Source organism: Zophobas morio, unplaced genomic scaffold (assembly GCF_036711695.1).
Source record: "Zophobas morio isolate AGI-343-1 ecotype UQ-CSIRO unplaced genomic scaffold, CSIRO_AGI_Zmor_V1 ptg000017l, whole genome shotgun sequence".
Lineage (NCBI taxonomy): Eukaryota > Metazoa > Arthropoda > Insecta > Coleoptera > Tenebrionidae > Zophobas > Zophobas morio.
This window is the reverse complement of record NW_026972122.1, coordinates 13777050-13801184: the sequence shown is the minus strand read 5'-3', so window position 1 is coordinate 13801184 and position 24135 is coordinate 13777050. Positions and strand designations below refer to the sequence as shown.

The 24135-nt window shown below is 32.6% G+C and overlaps 2 protein-coding genes across 10 annotated transcripts in view; one reads left to right on the top strand and one right to left on the bottom strand.

Moving 5' to 3' along the window:
• Positions 1–24135, top strand: part of LOC135130146 (PDF receptor-like) — a 204069-nt gene that overhangs the window by 96980 nt on the left and 82954 nt on the right. For all 9 annotated transcript variants that reach the window (XM_064057483.1, XM_064057480.1, XM_064057487.1 and 6 more), the window contains exon 2: positions 21485–21547. In XM_064057483.1, the coding sequence (XP_063913553.1) occupies positions 21502–21547 (46 nt within the window). In that variant the 5' untranslated portion in view covers positions 21485–21501. The remainder of the gene's footprint in view (positions 1–21484; positions 21548–24135) is intronic.
• Positions 18099–19587, bottom strand: LOC135130535 (uncharacterized). Its single transcript, XM_064057929.1, has 7 exons — positions 19540–19587; positions 19290–19477; positions 18753–19240; positions 18594–18690; positions 18429–18539; positions 18226–18381; positions 18099–18165 (listed from the first exon to the last, which is right to left on the bottom strand). Exons 1-7 carry the CDS (start codon positions 19568–19570, stop codon positions 18124–18126), a joined length of 1113 nt encoding a protein of 370 aa, XP_063913999.1. The 5' UTR covers positions 19571–19587; the 3' UTR covers positions 18099–18123.

The following is a 24135-nucleotide window of genomic DNA, read 5'->3' as shown; positions in this document are numbered from 1 at the left end:
AATCTATATAATACGATAACAACGAAAGACAAAGTCGTGCATCTTGAAACCTAAGAAACAAGTATCTAAAGGCTTTGTGCTAATTGCTGCAAAGAATCGTTTTCAATAACCTACAATTAAAGCGTACCTAATCTTACATTTACAGACCGTTAAGACATTCTGTATAAACTTATTTATACTGAAAGAAGTCCTAAGTGACTGCAACACGATTGTTGTGAAATTTTGTACTTATATTAGGAATATTATGTAGATGGTAACACGTACGCTAACCAAAATTTGCATAATCATCCCCACCAATAATGTGATGACGTCACTTCAAAATTATATATATAGTAAATGGGTTTTAAATTGTATAAAATAACATAATCCTACAGATGTATAAAGAATTCACGTTCGGTAGATGTAACTACAGTAGCGGTCATTTCTACGGAACCACTCGATAAAAAGTCAAGTTGGTAGCCCTGTCATCTAGTACTTTACGCCGAACGCAGTTGGTAGCGATAGTTGACATGGCAATCGAAACTAGTACAACACGAATGTTTCGGTTGCCCTCAGCTATGCCGCACTGTATCCCGTGCAGACTGAATGTTCTGTTCATCTATTTATTAAAATAAAATATCTACATTGACAATGGGGCCATCTAACCTGTCAAATTTTTGACACATATGTTTTCCCCCAGAAACCCGTCAAGGTCACTTACACCAAACAAATTTTGAAAATTTACACTAGGGAGTGGTTCTATAGAAAAGATCGCGACTTTAGATTTGGTAACTTTTTTTTTAAGCTGTGTAACTGCGGACAAATTGTTCTAGTGTATAATGCATCGGAAGGTAGGTATCAAAAATGTGACATGTAAGTAAGTAAATGTCAAAATATCGAAAATGTGATGGTTTTGTGGTAATCTGCTGAAACTATTCTTGAATCAAGAAGAAAATCGCATCCCTATAAAAAGCCCAAAGAGCAACCCGCATGTAAAATTGTGAATCTTTTCCCTTCACTAGTTATTTTAGGAGGGCAAGCTTTGATGTCATCATCATGGATCCACAATTTTACCATGGATCCGTTTTAATGAAAAGTAAATATTCAGCACTATCACGCAATTGGAGATACTGCCTTAGAAATTTGATTCTGGTAGCTATAACGTGTTTAAAATGTGAAAAACTTCGCCTTCAGAAACCTAAATTTATACGTGTATTACGTACAATTATTCTCAAATCCGAGTGTTTTCCATCTTACAAAACAGTAAGGATTATATAAAACTTAAAAACCAATTGTAGAGCAGAACCAATAAAGTATGTAGGTATATAAATCTGCGCAGTCGTCTTTCTGATTCTGATTATAATATTAACGGCACCAGCGCTGTTGTATCGATATTATTTTAAAATTCGAAAAACACTCGACAGTACCAGCGAACTTTACGGAAAATATTTCTGCCACCAGTTTGACTGTTTCTGTTTTACCCAAGCATTGACCATTTTTTTCTGGAATTTTTTGAAAAGCACGAACTATTTCTTGTTTCTTTTCCTTTAAAATGGGCTTTCGCGTGACTAATTTTGTGTAAATTGTTTCCATGCTGCATTTAAGGATTTTCTTGAAACGAAGCGTGTTGAGATTGGAAAAAAATTAGAAAAACTATGTTTTTTTTCCATACAATTCAGATTTGACATTTGAATTAGAAAATGAGACAGTTGATGCTAATCTTTAATTTCTAGTGATCTTAAGATTGCAACTTAAACACAAAAAAATTTCTGTCAGCTACTTCTACCGAACGTGAATGCTTATTAGTTTATGACTCCGAATTGAGTTTTTACCCGAAACGTCCAGATTTTTTGAAAAAAAATCAAAATTATGAAACAACATTTTGCAATTTAATTTAGAATCTGCAAAAACGAATGCTTTGAAAGCTTGCAGATGATTTACAGTTATGATAAGCATGATAAATTTTTATTCAAAATATATTTACTTGTCCCCTCCAAAAAATTGATGACGTCGCGTCAAAAGTTTGCCAAATAAATCCTATCTTGATTTGTATCAAACCACTGAGGTTGTGACGTGGTTGAGATTGTAGTCGGCCAGCCAAATTTTTCGCCGTACATCGCGCGGTCGTTTTCAATATTTGTCTGATGGATTGCCCATCACTTCCGCAGTGCCTAACTTTGATAATAACGTAGTAATTTCATAATACGTTACTTACAACATGATACATTAGTTACTTTCCACCAGAAACTAACATAACTTGCTATGAAACTGTTTTAGATTATATTGAAAACACTATTGACTTGTCACAATATACACTTGTTACGGGTGATTTTAATATCCCATACTTTTATGAGGTATTTTATAGCGCAACGCCATGTTGCAGTGTTAAACCCATCAGTAATCTTTTGTCCAATTTTATGAATTTTAATGCTTTAAAACAAGAAAATCGAGTAAGAAACCACTACGGCAAGCTTCTGGATCTAGTCATGTCAACTAAAGATTGTCATTGTATAGTTTTAAAAAATGAGTTTCCTTTTGTAGTGGAGGATAAACATCATCCAGCCTTATGTATCCAGCTCTCTTTCTCCACAAAAACCACTCCCTCATTTATAGCATCTGGAAATGATATTTCTAATTTTCGGTATAATTTTCGAAAGGCTGATTTAGAAATTTTATGTGGATGTATTGGCGAATTGAGCTGGGATGAATTTATGAAATTTGATGATGTGGAGTTAGCTACTAGTTATTTCTATGAAAAACTCTATGAGTTATTTGATAATTGTGTTCCAAAATATAAAGTTAGTGGAAGACTTTGATTTCCATCCAAGAAATAAATATAGAAAACTATACAAGAAAAATCGATTGAAGATTTATGCTGAAAAAGCTAAAATTCTCAGTAAAAATATTAAAAGTAATGTACGCAGAGAATATAATAGATCCAAAGCCACAGCCGAAAATAGAATTAAAAGTAACCCTAAGTTCATATAATCGTATATTCATAGTAAAAAGCAAGTCACAAGAATCCCAGGAAGAATGAAGCTTGATGATCGAGAACTAACAACCCCGTCTGAAATTGTTGAAGGCTTTGCAGCATACTTTAGTAAAGCGTATGACAAATGTGATGGTGACTGTGACGGTAACATTCGAGTGTGTGCTAATAATTGTGATGGTTTCAGTAAAATCTGTCAAAATAACTTTGAGTCTACGAATGTCCTACATAAATTTGTCATCTCTGAAGATCTCATAATGAAGTTTGCTCGTAGACAAAAATCTAATTTAACTATGGGTAATGATAATGTGCCAGCGTTTGTGGTGCGTGATTGTATAAGTTGTTTTGTTTCACCTTTGCTACACTTATTTAACCTCATTTTGAAAACAGCGATCTTTCCCAAATCATGGAAAATTTCAAGGGTTTGTCCGATACATAAAGCTGGAGATAAATCAGATATCTTAAACTACAGACCAATATCTAGTAACTTTGCCAAATTGTTTGAAATGATCTTATCAGACCAAATTTATAATCATGTTCTACCTATGATTAATAATTCTTATCAGTACGGTTTTCTTAAGGGGAGATCAACTTCCACGAACTTGTGCGAATTCACTCAAATAGTGTTTGAAACATTTGACAAAAACCTTCAGGTAGATGTGGCGTATACTGACTTGTCAAAGGCGTTTGACAAAGTATTATGTTAAGTAAACTTCAAACGTATGGTCTCTGTGATCAGTTAATTAAGTTGCTGTGGTCTGTTCTAGTAGGAAGAGAACAGTATGTAGAACACAAAGGTGTTATATCTGATCCATTTAAGTGTTTCAGCGGTGTCGCGCAAGGTTCGAATCTTGGGCCGTTGATATTTCTTATTTTCATTAATGATATTGTAGAGATTTGTAGCTTTAGTTCTTCTAGTCATATATCTTTATATGCGGATGACTTGAAAATTATACAAATAATATCAGAGCCTAAGGACTTTTAATGTACCATTTGTGAGAACGAATTATCACATGCATTGTCCGATTAATTATATATGTTCGACCTACAATCAGATTCAACATGAAGTTGACATTTTTATAAATATTTTCAGATCTTTCCCTAATCGATGTAAGAAATATTTGTTGCTATCTGTAAATGTCTTGTAATTGTTTATATAACTGTCTTTCTCTTTAATTGTACTTTATTAGTATAGAGTTGAGTATGTGATTAAATTTGTATTTTTGTATTTATCATAAAAGGACAGCTTTTGTCCGTTGGATAGTTAAATATATTATTAATATTATTATTAAATATATTATTACACTATTTACTAGTTCATTAGCTTGACAAACTATTCTCAAACCAGTAAAAAGAATACTTTCTTCATTAAAAACGCTCATCATTAATAAATATAAGTACTGAGACTAGGACCAGAATGAGTACCTTGGGGACCACCGGATGGAAGCATAAATGGGGTAGAGTAGTATGACCCTATTCTCAAATTGCTTTCATTGATCAGAAAGAAAAGATTTTAATCACCTCACAGTTTTAGCACTGAAGCCAAGGTATTGGACATAATTTAATAATTAATAACCTACCAAATGTCCGATCAAAGGTTTTTCACATAACTAGAATCAACCTAGTAACGATTTGCAAAAGCTTTGTCAATGTTTTTGGATCTTTTTGGATAAAAATAATCCTGATTAACGCAAAGAACATGAGAGAAAATCCGTTGCAGTTGATTAATTACAATAATAGAGTTCAATAACTTTGGTATAATGGACTGATTGTATCATTGAATAAGAAATAAGTAGCAATTTACTGATTAATTTAAAACGCCATGCATTCAAGTTGACCGCTCTCTAGAAATATACAACCTACACTAAAGGCTTGAGATTTACAATATATCGATTTTTGTCCCAGCCGCAGGCTCTCGAATATGGTGGTCACTACTGTCACGACTTGGATGTCTGAAAATACTATAAAGTAGGAGAAAGTTTTTCTACTTTATTAATAAATATGCATTATATTATGCACAATTGCAATGTGTTTAAAATAAGTTGCTTAACTTTATTTAATGATATTGTTTTGAAAACATTTAAATTAAAAATAATATATTATGATACGAGTTTTATAAGAAGCATTTTGTCGCACGCGAGGACTGTCCTAAAACCGTGCGTGCGACAAAATGTCTTATAAACAAGTATCACACAGTATTTTTTCTACTTTGCGCCTTTTTAAACAAAACTATGAAATTTCGATTTCGAAATCTAGGGAATTTTACGAAAGTTGGGAAGATTTGCAGAATGTAAGAAGGGCGGCTATGAAAAAATATTATAGACAGTTATAACAGCTAGCAGCTAGCTCGTCCGTAATGACAACAGTAAAAAAATAAATTTCACTACGTTTAGTGAAATTATTATAGCACCTAGTGTATTTATTACGACACGGGATTGCGTATCGTAATAGACTTATTAAGAACGCAAGGTAGAAAAAAAAATTATATATTATTGCATTCCCTCATTTTGCCATTTTTACTTCTTGATAAGGGAATAGAATTAATTACACAAGGAAACTAAACGCACCTCTAAATTAATATATCGTTATGTTCTATAATAACTTTATGTTTGATATACATGTTATCGTAATAAATGTAAATATGTTTGTAAAATTAATGAATACAGGTGTATAGTAGAACCGTAAACTTAATAAGTGCTGTCAAAACTTCCAAACTCAAGTTTATTGACTCCGTATTTATAACTCCTTGTTAATTAGTCCAACGAAAATAAATTATTTTGTAGCAACATGAACCCTAGGAGACCGATTTGGGGTTTTGTTTACCGAAAATCATTAATTCATATCAGTAGAAGTGACAAATATCACATTCGACGTGTTAATACGCCACAAAATTTTTGCCACAGCAATTTACTGAACTTTCTTTAATTTTGTCGATATTGGTTGTTCCTGTTATGAGGAGATTCCTCGCTACATCTTATGTGATCACATATCCGTGATTTTCACGTTGTTGATTTTCGCTTTTAGGGGTCGTAAACACTTCTCAAATTTCAGAACTGCATAAAACAACGATAAAATCGATTGATGTACCCTCTGGAGAGTATAAAATATTAATAGAAATGAACGCTGTAAAGAAAATATGTAGTCCATATAAAATTTGTACGGAACAAACGGTGACAGATAATCCTACCTTATTTTCAAAGTTAAACAGTTTAAGCGAAATACTGCGTTAATGCATTTGCATCTTTGTGTACATAAAAGTTCGCTTCGTCAAGAAAATATTTACCTCATTTGCAGTCAACATTAATCACACTTAGCGCCGTTTCTTAATGTTTATTTAGTGAATTCGTAAACAATGTAGATTTTAGAATTAAGGAGGACAGCTTTATTTTACTTGTAGGTACTCATTTAAATACAAGAGTAACCTGAAAATTTACGAAATCGGCTGCATTTCTGACATTAAGTTTATTGTCTATTGAATGCAGTTTACTCTATGTGATTGAAAGTTGAATGTAACAAGAGCTCAAAATAGTTCCATAAACATTCAAAATGCATAAATGCTGTAAGAAGTTATGAACCTTAACCTCACAAGTAAACATAGGCTTTCTAAAACCAGATAACCAAAAGCCAGAGTTTACTACTTTAATTTTAAACCATCGGTAGTTGGCTTTGATTATTATTATTGGTACTATATACATACTAGCGAGTTATCGAAAGATGTTACAAATACCCTCGAAAGATATTGACAATGCGCTCAGAAGAGTTTAAAAAATGAACATGTGTGTTATTTGCCTGCTCAAAACAACCTTTTTCTACCGCGCACGTTTTTTGATTTTCTAATAGAGCTATTAAAGCACCCAAATGACGTCAAAGCGGAAGGGTGTTCTGAAATAGATCTGGTTCAATTCAGATCGGTAAGATTGGTAGCCATGACGAAAAATGTCAGGTGAATGTCAGTGGCAAATGTCAAATTAAAATTTCCCATATTTCGGGAGGCACTAACTTCTTTACAAGAGATTTTAACCAATTTTAACTTACAAAAACTCGAATTGATTCGAATTACAGTTGTTGTTGTGAAAATTCGAACCTCAAATATTTCGTGGTTAGTGTCAGACCAACCCATCACCAACCACTACAAAATTCCCCAGATTTAAAAAAACGCAAATTTCAATTAAATTTTGCGAAAAAACGTGCGCGGTAGAAAAAAAATAGTATAAATAACTCGTTCATAAGGCCATTGTGGCACTCATCCTTTATATAACTCGCGGCTTCGCCGCTCGTTCTGTAAACTTGAATTCGTGCCTCAATATTTGCCTTATGAAACTCGTTCTGTAATATACTATTTTGAATACAACAAAAATAATGCTATGCTATTCCTTAGGTCTTCTTTTAAGAACAGATTTGTTTGCATCTTAAATTAGTAAAATTTCGTTATGAATTTCTACAAAATACGAAATACTATTTGAAATTAAATTACTGCAAATTGAGTGCATGTTACAAGAACGTTAGTTTTCTCTTTAAGTTTGTTCTAAGAAAATCATACGGAACTTTTATTTACCTTCAGGGTTTTCCATGGATGGGTCCAATTGTGATATTGCAGTTCTAGTACGACTTGTAGCAAAACTTATTTCTGTACAGTACCGACCATTTTAGACGGCATTCTGAAGATAATGTGCGCAAGAAAATGTGCAGTCGTTCAGAACATGACGATTTGTTTACGTTTTGTTGAGGTTAGATGGCGTGCCAGGCAAAGTTTTTATTATCATAATTTTGGTCGTAATTTTCGGAATAATTCTGTGACGTGTGTAAAGTGTTTCTACGGAGTGGAGTTCTGCAGTAGACCGATGTTTGCAATGATTCTCGGTTCGAGGACACCGCCTATCGGATGCTTTAAAACACAGGTTATCGAGTGCTAAAACAGGCGCCAAACACTTTTTTTAAGCTATATCCAAAACTACTTTCTACAAAAGTGAGATTTTTTTTAACCAAACGCATAAATTGAAAGCAAATGTAGATTAATAAACCATGGATACAGAACTACATTGCCTCTCATATCTACCAAATTCGTTAGATTAAACCTTACGAGAGTACATATTTTGAATATAATACATAATATTAAAAATTAAGCGAGACGACTCCAATTAAAAAATAAAAGTTAACAATAACTTATGGGCGACTCGACTTTATGTTTTCTCGACGTTTCATGACTCCCTAGAATACGATAACATAGGTCTCTCGTTTCCGCCTGTCTGTCCGCCGTCTGGCGTCTGGCGTCTACCGTCTGCCGTCTGTCCGCGTGTGTGTCGACTTTTATCAGATAATTTTCTAAACTGCGAAACCAATTGTTATCAAATTTTGTATGTACATTGGCAATATCGTGTAGATGATGAAATGCTGACAAAAATTTGTCTGATAGTGATCATACCCACTACCATTGTGATGATATCTCCAAAATTTACAATAGTAAATGTTATATAAATTTTACATCCTCCACTTTATGAATTCGTGCTGAGTTTTTATCCAGACTTTTGTAAAACAAATCAAAATTGTATAACAATATTTTGCAACCGAATATTCTGAAAGCTTGCAAACTGATTTTTACCAAATAAATATTATCTAAAATATGCAAAATATGATGAGTCTACACATGTGATTTCTCATTCCATTCATATTTTTTAGAATTCCGATACAAGTTTATTGATCAAATCATAAACTGCAAAACCGAATGCTTTGAAATCTTGCAAACCTTTTAAAATTATCATTAGCATGATAAATTTGTAATCAAATTATAATGTATCTGTTAATCCCTTCCTAAAAATTGATGACGTCATCTCAAAATTTTGCCGAATAAATCCTATCGAAAATGTGCAAAATATGATGAGTTTTACTTATTATTTATCATTTCACTGATATTTTTAAGAAATGGTTATAAACAGTGATTAAAAAAAATAATTAATGAGTGAATTTATTTTATTGATTAAATCGGGACCGGCTAACTCTATTTTCCCGAAAATTTGGAACTACAATAGTGTTGCTATTAGTTTTACACTGCACCTATCCAAACTAATACAAGTGTCCTTGCAAAAAAAGTTGATGACGTCAACACAAAATTTAGTAAAGGAGAAACTCATTTGAAACATACATACGTGTACCACGTTTCTTTACATTTACTTTAAAATTACGTACATACATTTGTTTTAACTTACAGAAGTTAAGAATTTTGTAGTTTTTCGAAAAAGCTGAACATGTTTTATTGTACTTCAGGGGCGAGGCAAGTTCTGTCGAAATAACCCGCGACCAATTTTTTAATTGATAATAATAGATAAATCAATCAACTGAACGCACTACGTGTTCTTGACGTTTTGTTTGTGGATAATTTATGAACTAATGCCAGCATTGCGTTGAATGCCAGTATAAGATAATTAAATAAAACCCGCGTGTGTACATTAAAGCACTTACCTGTGAAAGCGATATTTCAGATACGTAATGTATAAAGAACACTACCCACATAGGCGGTCAATTAACACAAATTTTAAAATGAAATATAAAATCCCTTAGGCACAGGTTGATCCTCAAAGGGCACGACTAGTAGGTTCTTTTTGTCTTCATCACTTTACGTTGGTTTCAACAATATTGACAATTTCGTTGTAATTTTGGTGACACATTAATAGTAATTTCTTAATTCAATCCTGAGAGTATAGTAATGTTTTAGAGTTACTTACATTATATGTATAGCTTAATGTCATGCGCGAACGTAGCAAACAGGCTGAATCGGTGATATAAATTATGAACAACAATGGTCCCAGGACAGGTCCCTGCACCATCACTCTCAAAACCAGTTCTCGTGAAAGCTCGCCATAAGGATCGGTTAATTGTAACAAGTTTGAGAATCTTAATATCTATCCATGGCGTCGCAGAAAATCTTTTGACGGGAAGATTGAGGAGTATTTTGAAATAATATTTCTGGGCACGTTCTTTTGCACAAGCGAGTGGCCAAAAAATAAACCCGGCCAGTTCACTTTTTCTTAATCATTGTTAGCAAATCTACAGCGGTTTTCGTAAATGAAATCATTCTTACTTTAGGGAGAGTACATATCTGCATATCAATCTTGATCATTAAATGATCAAAGTTGGCTATCGGGTCCTATATCAGCTAGCGAATCATCACCCGGTGCTATGTATGGATCATAGATTTTTTAAATGGCAGCCGTAATTTTTTCTTTCTGGTTCTGAGATATTTTTTTGTTAGTTAAATGTTCATAGAAAAAAAGTTGATATTTTACAAACATTTTTTTGGGGAAAATTCTATTACAACTGAAGAAAAATCGCATTTGGAATTGGAAACAGATTAGAGAAATAATTCACGTTTGTTCAAGTTAAATGTGAAAAAATTCCTATTAAAAAGAAGCTACGAGTATTATACATTAGATGAGTTCCTTTGTGATGTCTAACTCACAAACAAACAATCATGTTGTAGACTTATTTATTGACTATTTGCAATATTGACGATTTTTCTTGATACATGTGTATATGTTTTCTGGAAATTAATAAAGTTTATTATTATTATTATTATTTTTCAATAATTAGAGACCTTAACAACATTGTTAACAAGTACGCAGACCCTTGTCCACAAAATGCTGATTTCCCTTTCTATTTTATAGTTATTTAATTGCAGTTTTGGAGATAAAGTATATAGTATTTTAATTTGCCTAAAAGGGACTATATTAATATATATTAATATTACACCTGTAAACGAGTCTACATTTTACGCTCATCAAACAATATACTCCTACTGTTTTAGACAAGACCATATCCCTTATAACTGCCACGTAATTTGTCATGAGGGCATTGTTGGCACTATTATAACCTAATCTTTCGACAAAAATGAATCGAATTGTCCGTAATTTTGTTTACGTGAAGTGAACATGGTCAAAAAGCCACAAACATTCGCCTCACACCGGTGCAAAAACCTTATCAGTAGTAAAAAGAGTCAATAATTCTGCTTCAGACAGACTGATGAAACTATAAATAATAATTGGCAATCGAAATCTAGTGCATTCCCTTGTCGCTAAGATGCAAAATCAGTTCCTCGACACAAGATCCACCAGCGAATGAGAAAATTACGATTAAAAATCCGAGAAAACTTGCCAAAATGAGATGAAAACCTCTCATGCTGCTACTTTATTCTGCATTTCATTTTACTCATTTACTTACTTTTGTTCGGTTAAATGAGATAAGTTTTACTAGCATCTACCAATTTGATTTTGATAACACTAACGAACGTTATCCGAAAAGTCGCAATCCGTCGAAAATCAGATAGAATCGCGCTAATTAAAAAAAAATGAAGTATCATGTGTTGTCCGATAATAATATTACGTGATATATGTTTATTTTTGAGAAAGTAAACATGATCCCACACTACAAATACGTCAATATGGGGAAAAAATTGTGACAGCATTTATTTAACTTTGAACAGATTATTACCCTGTTTAAACATATTTGAATATGTGATGTATTCAGAAAGAAATACATATATCTGCATATTTTCGTAGTTATGGTAATTAGACTTAATGAATAGAATTTATTGTTCTGTGGTATATAATGGTATTTTAAACTCAGAATGAGCTGGTTGAATGCAGCGTCAATCAAATTACAGCATACATATGTTTACGCCTATATTCAAGGTAAAACAAAGCAAATCTGTGGAGTTTTGTACTTTACATTTCAACCACAAAATAACATGTTATCCTAAAATTCTCATAAAGTGTACTTTGCAGATTTTCTTAAGTTATCGTTTTCCTACGAGCACGGTCTAGCTTATTAATGCGAACATAAACAAACGCTAAAGTAAAAATATTGCTACAGCAACTAGGCCTCAGCTTAACACTCTGCTCTAAACTTTTTACTTACATTTTTATGCTGTTCTATAATGCAAAAACTGTTAAAATAATGCATCACATTGTTCCAAGACAACATCTACTTACGTAATGGAAACTCCAGCTGGTGAATTTCTCAGCAAACTACTTATCTAACGCGCGAAAATATATAAAATCTATTCCGTTTGTATGATCGTGTCGAGTCTCTTTTATTGATGTTGCAAACTAAAGTCATTTTATGTTACTCTTGTACTTACAGGATACAATTAAATAATCAAATTTCTTAAGCGCCACTGAGTTTTGTCAACTTTCTAACTTCTTCGAAGTAAGAAATGTTTGTTATTTAATACTGTTACGATGCACGGGTATTAAAATCGGCGTGGGTTAAACTCAATAATTTATTTCTTAGTATCTCAAATTTACACGTCTAATCACGTAGCGATTATGTACAAAATAATTCCGGCGCAACTTCACTGGGTTTTCTCGATGCTCGTTGTAGTCGACTTGTTAACTGAATTCAGCTCCCGTTGTCTGGACTACACTAACTGCTCCCGACGGTGGTTCCCATTTAAACAACCGCGCGGTCCTTTTCAAAGATCCCCGTCACCGCTTATAGGCGTATTCTCGAACACTCTTCGCGACATCCGCTTCTAGGGTGTTCTCTGGCGGCCGTCACGGACAATGAGTCATCGTCGCGGTATATACTAGAACTCATAGGCGTCGTACCGTGGCGGCGTATGGGTTTATTTCATAACAATACTCACTCACTCACTCACTCACTCACTCTACTTAGTTTGTTAAAAATAGCGCTGCTATAAAGGATGCTATACAATTGGTAATAATAAATGAATGGAAAACAATTTAAATGAAACGAATGCTATGTGGTCTCTGATAAATAAAAATTAATCCCGTACCGCCCAAGATAAATTGAATTGAATATCCTTCTGACCAATTTAATGAATTCTTTGCATGTTGTTATTTCAGTGAAAATAAACTATTCACCAAAAAGTAATTTGGTTTTAGAAAAGGTTTATCCACTGAATCGGCTGTACTTGCTTTTATTCATAACGTTATTTCTGTTTTCGACAAAGGAGATTATATCATATCATTTTTTGTTTCAACAAAACTTTTGATTACATCTCACAGGAGATGTTGTTATTTTCGTAAATTTTATCTTTATAATTTCAATTTTAAAAGTGTAAAATTTCTATTATCATGTTTGGCAAATAAAAAACCAAGTTTTAAACTTGAAGACGGAGAACTTTAACTCCGGTCAGAGTAGGGGCGTTCACTAATCCTCCACACAGTCATTAAAAGATGTCAAAATAGGGCAAAACGCCGACCCATTTTGCGCCTTCATTTTAACAGTTGAAGAGCAGGGCGATACATGTGCGTGCTCATGACATAAAAATCTTTAAGGAAGAGCCTTGTATTTTTTAAAAAACGTAGCGGTTTTTAAAATAAAGTGCGTAAAACCCGAGCGGATTTTTAGCGAAAACTATACCTCGGTGTGCTCTTAAAAAATATCGAGGTGATCGAGAATTTTTTTCTACTTTAGGCGCCATTTTTCGTTTTCTGTTAAAATTTTACTTCGTTTAGTTATTGTAAAAAAACTGCAATGCATTTGAGGCAAATTTTGGTAAGTTAGGCAACCCAAAATATTAGCTGAGGCGGTAAGCTGTAATTTATAGCCCACACAATAGAGTACGTTTTAAAGACCTTAAGCTTATCTGACCACCTTTGAAGTATCTGACAATAACATTAAGAAGGATAAATGCGAGTAAAATTTTTACAGAAATATGATATAGTATTTAACATTACTAGCATGGTAAAAGGGTTTTTACTGGCGGACAGACGGATATCTCTGGCGAGCCACAGGCGAGCCAGTCACCTTCTGGAGCCAGTAAAAACCCGTTACCTTGCGTGTATTGTTCAATATTTTATTTGTTTCTCACTTGTAAATAACTATTATAAATTATTAAAAACTCTAGAAGGTCCAATATTTGAAGAAACATCGTATGAGCTTTGGACGTATTCCCTTGGAAACGCACGTCAGCATGGCACTTGTCATAGCATTTACTGTGTTGTCTAGTTCTGTCATTTAGATTTTTCGATTTATCGTTTTCGATGTATTGAAATGAGTGTGGCGCAAGCTATATTACTGAGGAAGCAGCAATTGTGAGTGCAAATTTACCTGAATCAATTTGGATGTCATTTCAACTTATAATAGTTTTAAATGTTTAAAATACATGGCTGTATGAGCACGAGCAGGGCTGTAAAAATTTTACTGGCTAGCCAGTTAAGTGACATTTTCATGTTGAATACAGTGACTTGGTAAATTGATGTTTACAAATGAAGAACAAATAAACATTTTTACGTTCTTGTTTTGATTTGATTCCCCCTTTTAATTAAATGAATGATATTAATTAAATGGAATTTAATTATTGGAATACATTTATTCAAGCCATATTAGGGATATAGGATGTGTCTATAACAATATGTGCAGTAAAGCAAATAAAATTGCTACTATTAATTACTACAATTCCTAAGAGTGGCGTACTTACAAGGCACAGATGGAAAGAATTTCCAAGCAGCAAATATAAATGTAGGTGAATACTGTAATATGTAAATAATAATAATCAATAGTATGGATTATAAAAACGAAGAAATCAAGAAAATCATATTAATAATAATACTTCCTTTGTTAACGCTCGGGAAGTAATAAAATAAAAATAATAAGATAAAAGCAAAGACCCCTGCAACGCAGAAAATTCAACATTTTTTACTTATTGCCAAAAAAACTTACATTATAAATCTTTTACTTCCCGAGCGTAAGCAAAGGAAGTATTGTAATCGAGTCCGTCGGCCGACTCTCTACTTTTACGTTTTCTCGATCTTTCATGACCCGTAGAAGACGAAGAAATAGGTCTCCCATTTCCGTCTGTCTGTCCGTCTGTCCGTCTGTCCGTCTGTCTGCCGTCCCGAATTTTTATTAGACAGATCTCCGAAAGTACTGGACCGATTGGCGTGAAATTTTGTACTTATATTAGGAATATCATGTAGATGGTAAAACGCTAACCAAAATTCGTCTAATCATCCCCACCACTAATGCGATGACGTCACTTCAAAATTGTACATAGTAAATGGGTTTTAAATTGTATAAAATAACATAGTCCTATACATGTAGTTTACAATTCCGAATTGAGTTTTCACCCGAAACGTCCAGATTTTTGGAAAAAAAATCAAAATTATAAAACAACATTTTGAAATTTAATTTTGAATCTGCTAACCCGAATGCTTTGAAATGTTGCAGATGTTTTAAGGCTATAAAGAGCATCATAAATCTTTAGCCAAAATATATTTGGTTATCCCCTCCAAAAACTTGATGACGTCACCTCAAAAATTTGCCGAATAAATCATATCTAAAATGTACAAAATATGATGAGCCTGTACTTGTGATCTATCACTCCATTTATATTTTTTGGATTTGCATATACAGGGTGACTCAAAAAAATTAATTAATGCGTAAATTTATTTTAGTGATTTACTCAGGAACTACAAAACCGAATGGTTTGAAATCTTGCAAATGTTTTAAGGTTATAAAGGGCATAATAAATGTTTAGTCAAAATATATTTGCTTATCCCCTCCAAAAAATTGATGACGTCAGCTCGAAAGTTTGTCGAATAAATCCTATCTAAACTGTGCAAAATATGATGAGTCTGTACTTGTGATTTATCACTCCATTCATATTTTTTGGATTAGCATATACAGGGTGACTCAAAAAAATTAATGAATGCGTAAATTTATTTTATTGATTTAATCAGGAACTACAAAACCGAATGCTTTGAAATCTTGCAGATGTTTTAAGGTTATAAAGGACATAATAAATGTTTAGTCAAAATATATTTGCTTATCCCCTCCAAAAATTTGATGACGTCAGCTCAAAAGTTTGCCGAATAAATCATATCTAATGCACAAAATATGATGAGCCTGTACTTGTGATCTATCACTCCACTTATATTTTTTGGATTTGCATATACAGGGTGATTCAAAAAAATTAATTAATGCGTAAATTTATTTTACTGATTTACTCAGGAACTACAAAACCGAATGGTTTGAAATCTTGCAAATGTTTTAAGGTTATAAAGGGCATAATAAATGTTTAGTCAAAATATATTTGCTTATCCCCTCCAAAAAATTGATGACGTCAGCTCAAAAGTTTGCGGAATAAATCCTATCTAAACTGTAAAAATATGATGAGTCTGTACTTGTGATTTATCACTCCATTCATATTTTTTGGATTTGCATATACAGAGTGATTCAAAAAATTAATGTATGCGTAAATTTATTTTATTGATTTAATCGGGAACTACAAAACCGAATGCTTTGAAATCTTGCAGATGTTTTAAGGTTATAAAGAGCATAATAAATGTTTAGTCAAAATATATTTGCTTATCCCCTCCAAAAACTTGATGACGTCAGCTCAAAAGTTTGCCGAATAAATCATATCTAAAATGTACAAAATATGATGAGTCTGTACTTGTGATCTATTACTCCATTCATATTTTTTGGATTTGCATATACAGGGTGACTCAAAAAAATTAATGAATGTGTAAATTTAATTTACTGATTTACTCAGGAACTACAAAACTGAATGCTTTGAAATCTTGAAGATGTTTTAAAATTATCATAAGTATGGTAAATTTTTGATCAAAATGTAGTTGGTCGTACCCCCTAAAAAATTTATGACGTCACCACAGAATTTTGCTGAATAAATCCTATCTAAAATGTACAAAATATGGTGAGTCTCTTCTTGTGATTTATCATTCCATTCAAATTTTTTCGATTTGCATATACAGAGTGACTCAAAAAATTAACGAATGCGTGAATTTATTTTATTGAGTTAATTGGGAACCACAAAACCGAATGCTTTGAAATCTTGTAGATGTTTTAAGGTTGTAAAGAGCATAATAAATGTTTAGTCAAAATACATTTGCTCATCCCCTCCAAAAAATTGATGACGTCAGTTCGAAAGTTTGCCGAATAAATCCTATCTAAACTGTACAAAATATGATGAGTCTGTACTTGTGATTTATCACTTCATTCATATTTTTCGGATTTGCATATACAGGGTGAGTAAAAAAAATAATGAATGCGTAAATTTATTTTATTGATTTACTCAGGAACTATAAAACCGAATTTTTGAAATCCACTGCGAAAAAAACATAATAGGCATGCAGTCGTCACGTTTCCGACAGCGAGGGAAGTACTGCCTAAACTAATAGCTTCAGTCTAAGTTTCATTTCTTCTTGGTATTCTTCATCTTCCACTAAATTCTCTTATTCGTTTTCTTTTCCATCCTTACAACAAATCTCCTCGACGTACTTGTTGAATAAGTACATCCGAAACTTCACTTGTTGGGTTACATAAAATATTTGCAAAGTTCTGTTGAAATAAACCAATTTTTCTTTACAATTCTCCATTTTTAAAGGTATCTGAATTTCAATGTTTCGATTTTCTACTTTTTCAAAATTTTGCAGTTTTGTAGTTTTTCCAGAATTGCCCATTGAAATATCGCAATTTTCAAAGAATTCAAAAAATTCGTATTTCACACCGAGTTTTACGAAAATGCGAAAACTAAAAAAAAACGAAAAATTGGAAAATCTAAAATTCGAAATTACAACACCGGAAAATGCAAATATCGAAAAATCGAAATTTCGATGAATCCAATGTTCGAAAAAACGAAAATTGATAAAATAAAAAGTAAAAAAATTGAAAAAATCAAGAATGGAAAAACTGAAAAATTGAATAATTTAAAAAAAAAATCGAAACAGAAACAAATTGTAAGATCGAATCTTACAAAATTCGATGGAACAAATATTCGAAAAACAGAAAAATCGAAAAAATAAAATGTAGAAAGATTGAAAATTCAAGCAGTTTCAGGAATAAAAACTCTAATTTTGAGAATAATTCTACTTCATTCGAAAATTATACATACTAAGGTGTAACCTATTACTGTAATACACTCTCTACAAATCAACATTCTCTTCTTCCGGCGGCGTCGACGAGAAGAAGCAGTCGTCTGTAATAAAATGTTAATTTTGATTCATAACGAGCATCTGGGTAGTGAAAGTGGCGCAGTTGGAACATTTGCAAAAATTTTGCAAGAGTAGTCAGAATTTGTATACTGTAACTCTAGGATCACTTGGTCTTAGGTGCTAGAAGTCTTAAAATAATATCGTGAGAACATAAATGACAAACACGAGCTGTCACGATTATTCTTAAAAGAAAACTGAAACTCCCAAGTATACCAGTTTGCCAATCTACAAACCAGAAATCAGTAAGTACATCAGCGATTCGACCTTTTCTGAAAATACACTTACAGCCATTCCCAGACTGTAGTTAATGGCAATTTCTGCTGAAAAGTTAAGGTTTATAGGTTTCAAACTGTTGCACAACATCAGTAGAAAATATTTTCTATTTTTGCAATTAAAATTGTACCACTTTGTTAGCATAAGTGTGGTGAACGTTTTGTCAGACTGGAAAACTAACAATAAGAAAAAAATACAAACAGGTATAAATTTACTTCGTCTTGTAAAGTTTCGCCTGCAGTTATTGTACATATAAACGCGGATGTCGCTTGGAGGGTAAAAAGAGCGTTGCACCATACAACTATGGATGGTAACTGTTCCCTAGTCTGGCAGTGGTATTTTATTAGTAAAAGTCTCCAAATATTAAAGATAATACATACCAAAAAAGCATACAGGTCCATAAATAAAAGAACGCCAGCCCCTAAACTAAATGGTATTATAAACCTGCGTATTACATGCAGACACATAGTTTTCCATCTGGGAACAGTATGAGAGATTTTTTTCAAATTTCTCTATTAGAGACGAAATTTTACTCGTACCTCTTAAATTCACAATGTCTTCTAACGAGTAGAGTAAGTCTGAGTTTGACTTCCTCTTGGTATCTTTGATTATCTACTAAATTTTCTTCCTCTGTTTCTTCTTCATCCATACGACAAACTTCCTCGACGTACTTGTTGAATAAATACATTTGAAATTTCACTTGCTGAGTTACGTACAGAAATTGATATGTGTGGCCTAACATAGCAAAATCTATCACGTAAACTATTAATGATAACATACAGTAGCATCCATTTAGACCATCATTTCTGTGTGGAAGGGTAGTCAACTGGGAGTACAACATTAAACTGACCCAGAATTGACACGATATAGTGTTCGAGATGACGTAAGTTTGAATTATTTTCGATTCCTTTTTAATTTTGTTTTTGATTTGTTCGCCAGCTGTGTCGATGTCCCAAAGTGGAAAAGAACTCATGATGTCGTCAATCCACTTATTTATGTATAAATGCACGAATATTACAAACGCTGCCTAGAAGAATACGTGTAGAATTCTAAAAGCTTCCCTTAAAGTATGTTACATAAGCCATTTGGAAAAAGTTTAATCCATATTTAGTTAGTTTTAGAAAATTTGGTGACGACACGAACAAACAAGTCTGGACGAGTAAAACCAGGGACATGATGCAAAGTAAAAGTTTTAATATTAACTTAACGTGTTCGTTCTGAAAAATCTTATATCCGACTATGTACACGAGTTTTAGGGGGTCGTCTAAAAATATTCATAATTAACAACACAAATGATTAACGTTTCTTGAATACATTTTATTTTACCTTTCATTTCTTTTTGATGTTGGAAATTCATTCCGCTTCAACTAACGTGGCCTTTGAGAAGTATTAGAACATAAGAACGTAAGTATTTATGCGCTAAGTCCAGGTCAGAGTTATTTATTAAACATCCTTGTAATTTTGAAGGAATAATGTTAATGATAATGATATGTACTTAACAAACTTTTGTTAGAGGTACTGTACTGAATAACTTACACTAGTAATTTATTTTAGCAGTGAATAAAATAAATAAAACTCAAAAATATTTCGTAGCACAACATTACACTGGGTGTTTTCATCATCACAATTGAGACGGGGTTTATATTTTGTCTTTTTTTTAATATGTGCAGATTTTTTTTCACAACATGAAACTTAAAACTTGTTTAAAATGGAAAATTTGTAAAAGGAAATATCGATTTTGCAATTAGACTCCACCGCATAGTTGCAATATCTATATTTCCTTGCAAAAACCATTTTAACCATGTTTTAAGTTTGAAATGAAAAGATCGCTATGTATATTAAGAAAAAAAAGCAAAATATAAGCCCCACCCGCCCTCGATCTTAACCGTGATCAATGTTTCACTCGAGGGTAATTACAAAATCGATATTTCTCTATACAAATTTACCATTCGAGACATGTTTTAAGTCTCTTGTTGTGAAAAGATGACTACACATATTAAGAAAAAAAGATAAAAATCCAAAATAAACTTAAAATTCATTAATAGCATGTAAACTAATCCTAAACGTTGGTCCATTTTGCAAGAAATGACTTTGAAAATTATCATTAGTTAAATTAATATGATGCTAAAGGATGATGCGGTGAATTATGTAACAGCTCGTCCCCCTGGAGATCAGTATGTGTTGGAACTTGTAAATTTCGCAACATAACGCTGGCCGGTTCTTGATAATTATTGATAGTTACGTTATTCGATTTATGAATAATGCAAGATATTTGCAAGCAATGAAGGTACACAAAGTATTTTTTGCAATAGCGTGCGCTCCAGTCCGATCGGTTTATTAATAAACAATAATAATTGTCTTTAATCTATTTTCTATATAAATTACGATTAATAATCAATATTTCTAACTTGTACTAACCGCACATATGTATAATTGTGTATTTACAGTTCTAATATACCCCGCTAGTCGAGACGAAATGAATTTGGAACATCAAAATGGAATGAAAGCTAAAATTAATAATATTCAAGTGGATTTAACAACGTTTGTCGTTTATTACTATTTTCGCTTGTAGATTTGCTAAGCAGTATTCACGGGATTTGCAATTTTTTTGTGAAACACACGTCCTTTAAATCGCCTTTCTTTGAAAAATTATAAAATTATATTTTGCACAAGTACGGACAATGTAAAATATATTTAATGCATATAACCAGCTGGAAAAAATGACCTCTCAGCAATAACAACAAGCTTTAAATTCAAGTTTAACTTTTTTATTTTTTAGATTTGACAGCTTCTTTACTTCCCGAGCGTAAGCTAAGGATGTGTAGCAATCGATTCCATCGCATAAACAAATTTAAAATTTTTCGAAGAAGCTGGATTTGATTTATTGCATTTTAGGGACGAGGGAAGTTCTGTCGAAATAACCTTGGACCAATTTTTTATAAATAATTTATGAGCAATCTTTCCATATATTCCCTTAAGATACACTTGGGTAAAACGTCGTTAATATTATCAAAGATGGAATTAACGGCTAAAACACGAATAACTTGAAACACACCCTTTTATGGTCGTTATATACGTTGCAGAGCACTTTTCATTTTGAAGTATAAGTTAGCAGCGAGTGTTCCGGATCTTGATTATAAAGCGCTGACATCCGTATTTTAAAAGTGGGTACGCATTTTAAATGCATTACAGATATAATTTTTCAGCGAAAAAATGTAATTACTTTGATGATATATACTTCGGATGTTCTAATATTTGCTTTCATTTACAGGCTGTTGCAGAGCTGTTATGAACAACACAACTTGTTACGAAAATATTTCCCCATATAATGAGTGTAAGTATTATTTTAAATTAAAATTTCAGTTATATATAGCAGTTTTTTCACGGACACGCATAGATATAAAAACGTCAGACATAAATCTGCTTTTATGTAGTAGATGTATCACCGTCCAGGTCAAGATTTTTCACGATGTGTCGATGATTTTATTTGAAATGAAAATGTACGTTACGGTTTCTGACTAAATTAAAACATATAAAAGCCACACAGATTTACATTTTTACACAGATTTGCACTTATCCCGTTATAAGTTGATCTTTTTTTTTGTAATATATGATTCATATTCTATGTTTAATAAAAGTTAAATTTGAAAATTATAACTTTTACCTTGCTTGTGCTTTTTACTTTTACTTGGATTAAGACAATTGCAATGTGCTTGTGAACATAAATGAGGCGTCTAACGAAAGTTTAATTTCACTGCTGAATCTCAGTGTGCATATATGTATAAAATACTCTTCAACACCAAGGGCTTCTCAATATTTAAACTTTAAATTTACATTATTGTGAGGATGGTGAAGTCCAATGTTCAAAAAAATCTATGAATGTACTTTAAATGATTTCACTTTATATGTGTAGCACACTTGTCTATTTGCAGTTTAATATTTCGTCCATATTATTACCTACATATTATGTGCGTTCTTTTCCCCTATAATATCGAAAATACAAAGTTACAGAAATTGCCGAATTTCGTTTGTTCATTGCGGTATGAAGTGACGTTTCTACACCTTTGCTCTAATTCCAAATTCAACTGCATTTCATGGTTACTTTCCTCTTTAGGAATAAAGTTAGCAAACTGAAACTTAAACTTATAATGGTTACAACATTTTATTTTCCTTCGTGTGATTGGTTATGACTGAAATTGATGATGATTTTTCTGTATACTAATTTAAGTTTTTTTTGTGTAAACAATTTCGTGTTAGTTAATTGCATTGTAGTTGATGGTGATTGACTTAGATCACCTATTTGTTTATTGATAACTGTGTCTATTTACTAAAATATTATTGAATTTATTTTAGTAATGGAAATTGAAACAAAATTATATCCAATTAATTTATTAATATTACGGAAGTTATATTTGCATGTTTCTAGTTTGTTTAGAAAACAAAGTGAAATAAAGAAGTCAAAAATAGCATTTGGAAATAAATTAAATTTTACGATTACAAACAAATTTCAAAATAAATAAACAGATTCGGCAGTTTCTTGTGAAAACAATATTGCAGGCCTAATATTTGATCAATACAAAGTTCTGATTTATGAATACATGTTTTACTAAATTTTATGTTTTCTGTATTGTTTAAATGGTATTAGAATTTAATTGACTAGTTTATGATAACACAATGCTGTTGGGAGTTCTAACGAGTTATTATATGCTTTTAATGCTGCACGAATGAGTAAGAAGGGATAAATAAAATAATAAGTCACATATATTATACTATAACAACCTATACTTAAAATTTTAAATTTAGATTGGTTATGAATTATGAAATAATAAATATATTATGATTCGTTTCTTACGTTATCATGTGCCACTTCAAATTCATCACTCCACACCAATCAGCAAGTTAACTTTAAATCATCCAAAAATACAGTACTAATTTAAATTTTGACATTTATATATTTTGCAAAAATATATACGTGAAGTATTGATACGATTTTGGTTGATTTTGTTTATTTACATGAGTTTGTGAGGTTAGTTGACAGCTCTCATTGATTCGGGGTATCGATATTTTCCCCTCCCTCAATCAATTTGGGTATTTCAGACCGCGCATGCCACAGAAAGGAAAAAAAAACCAGGAGGGACTCCATTTTGATTTTTCGAGTCGTTGGGAACGGGTGCAAGTGTTTTCAGGGTATCCAGTGCGAAGGGGCCAGTTTTGGAGGTAGAGCCCTTATTTTAGCCAGTTGTGGCATTACTCTTCTCCAAATTGCGTTAGAGACGATTTGAGGCCACCGCATTTGGGAACGAGGACGTGTGTCCTGTGTTTTTGAGACCCCCGAAAATCTACTTTAAGGCCGCACACCATCAGAGGCCTTTTTCTTTTTCGTCTTCGCTTTATTTTTACCATTGGTTTTTTTTTCCCTCCTCGTTTCTACGTGTTGCCATCTTTTTGCGCTCTTGGCGTGGAAAGGTTTTTCTGTGTGAAGTTTGGACGAAGGTCAACTAGCCGCCCCGCCCCACCCCATTTTCTAAGTGAGGACGCCGTGTTGGACTCCGGAAAGAAGGAGAGGCGTTAGTTATAGGGTATTAGGTATTATTTTATTTTCTTGAATTTTTTTTATTATTTAAGTATATTCGCGTTCGGCATCTTCGCCACCGCCAGGAACGGCACTGTTGCGGTACGGACGCGAAGTACTCATAGGGTTAGAATAGTAACTTATTTAGGTTTTTTTTTATATTTAGATCGATAGTTTGTACTCAGTCACACAGTCACTCACCTCCCCCGTTCTAAATAAATTTAATTAATTGTAGGCTCCAATCTTTTATTTTTTTTTTGTACCATCACCCACGGCCTTCCCGGTTGAGCGTAGTCGCGGTAGAGAGCCTCGTAACAATTAATTTGGCGCCCGGAACGTGGGGCTTGTTC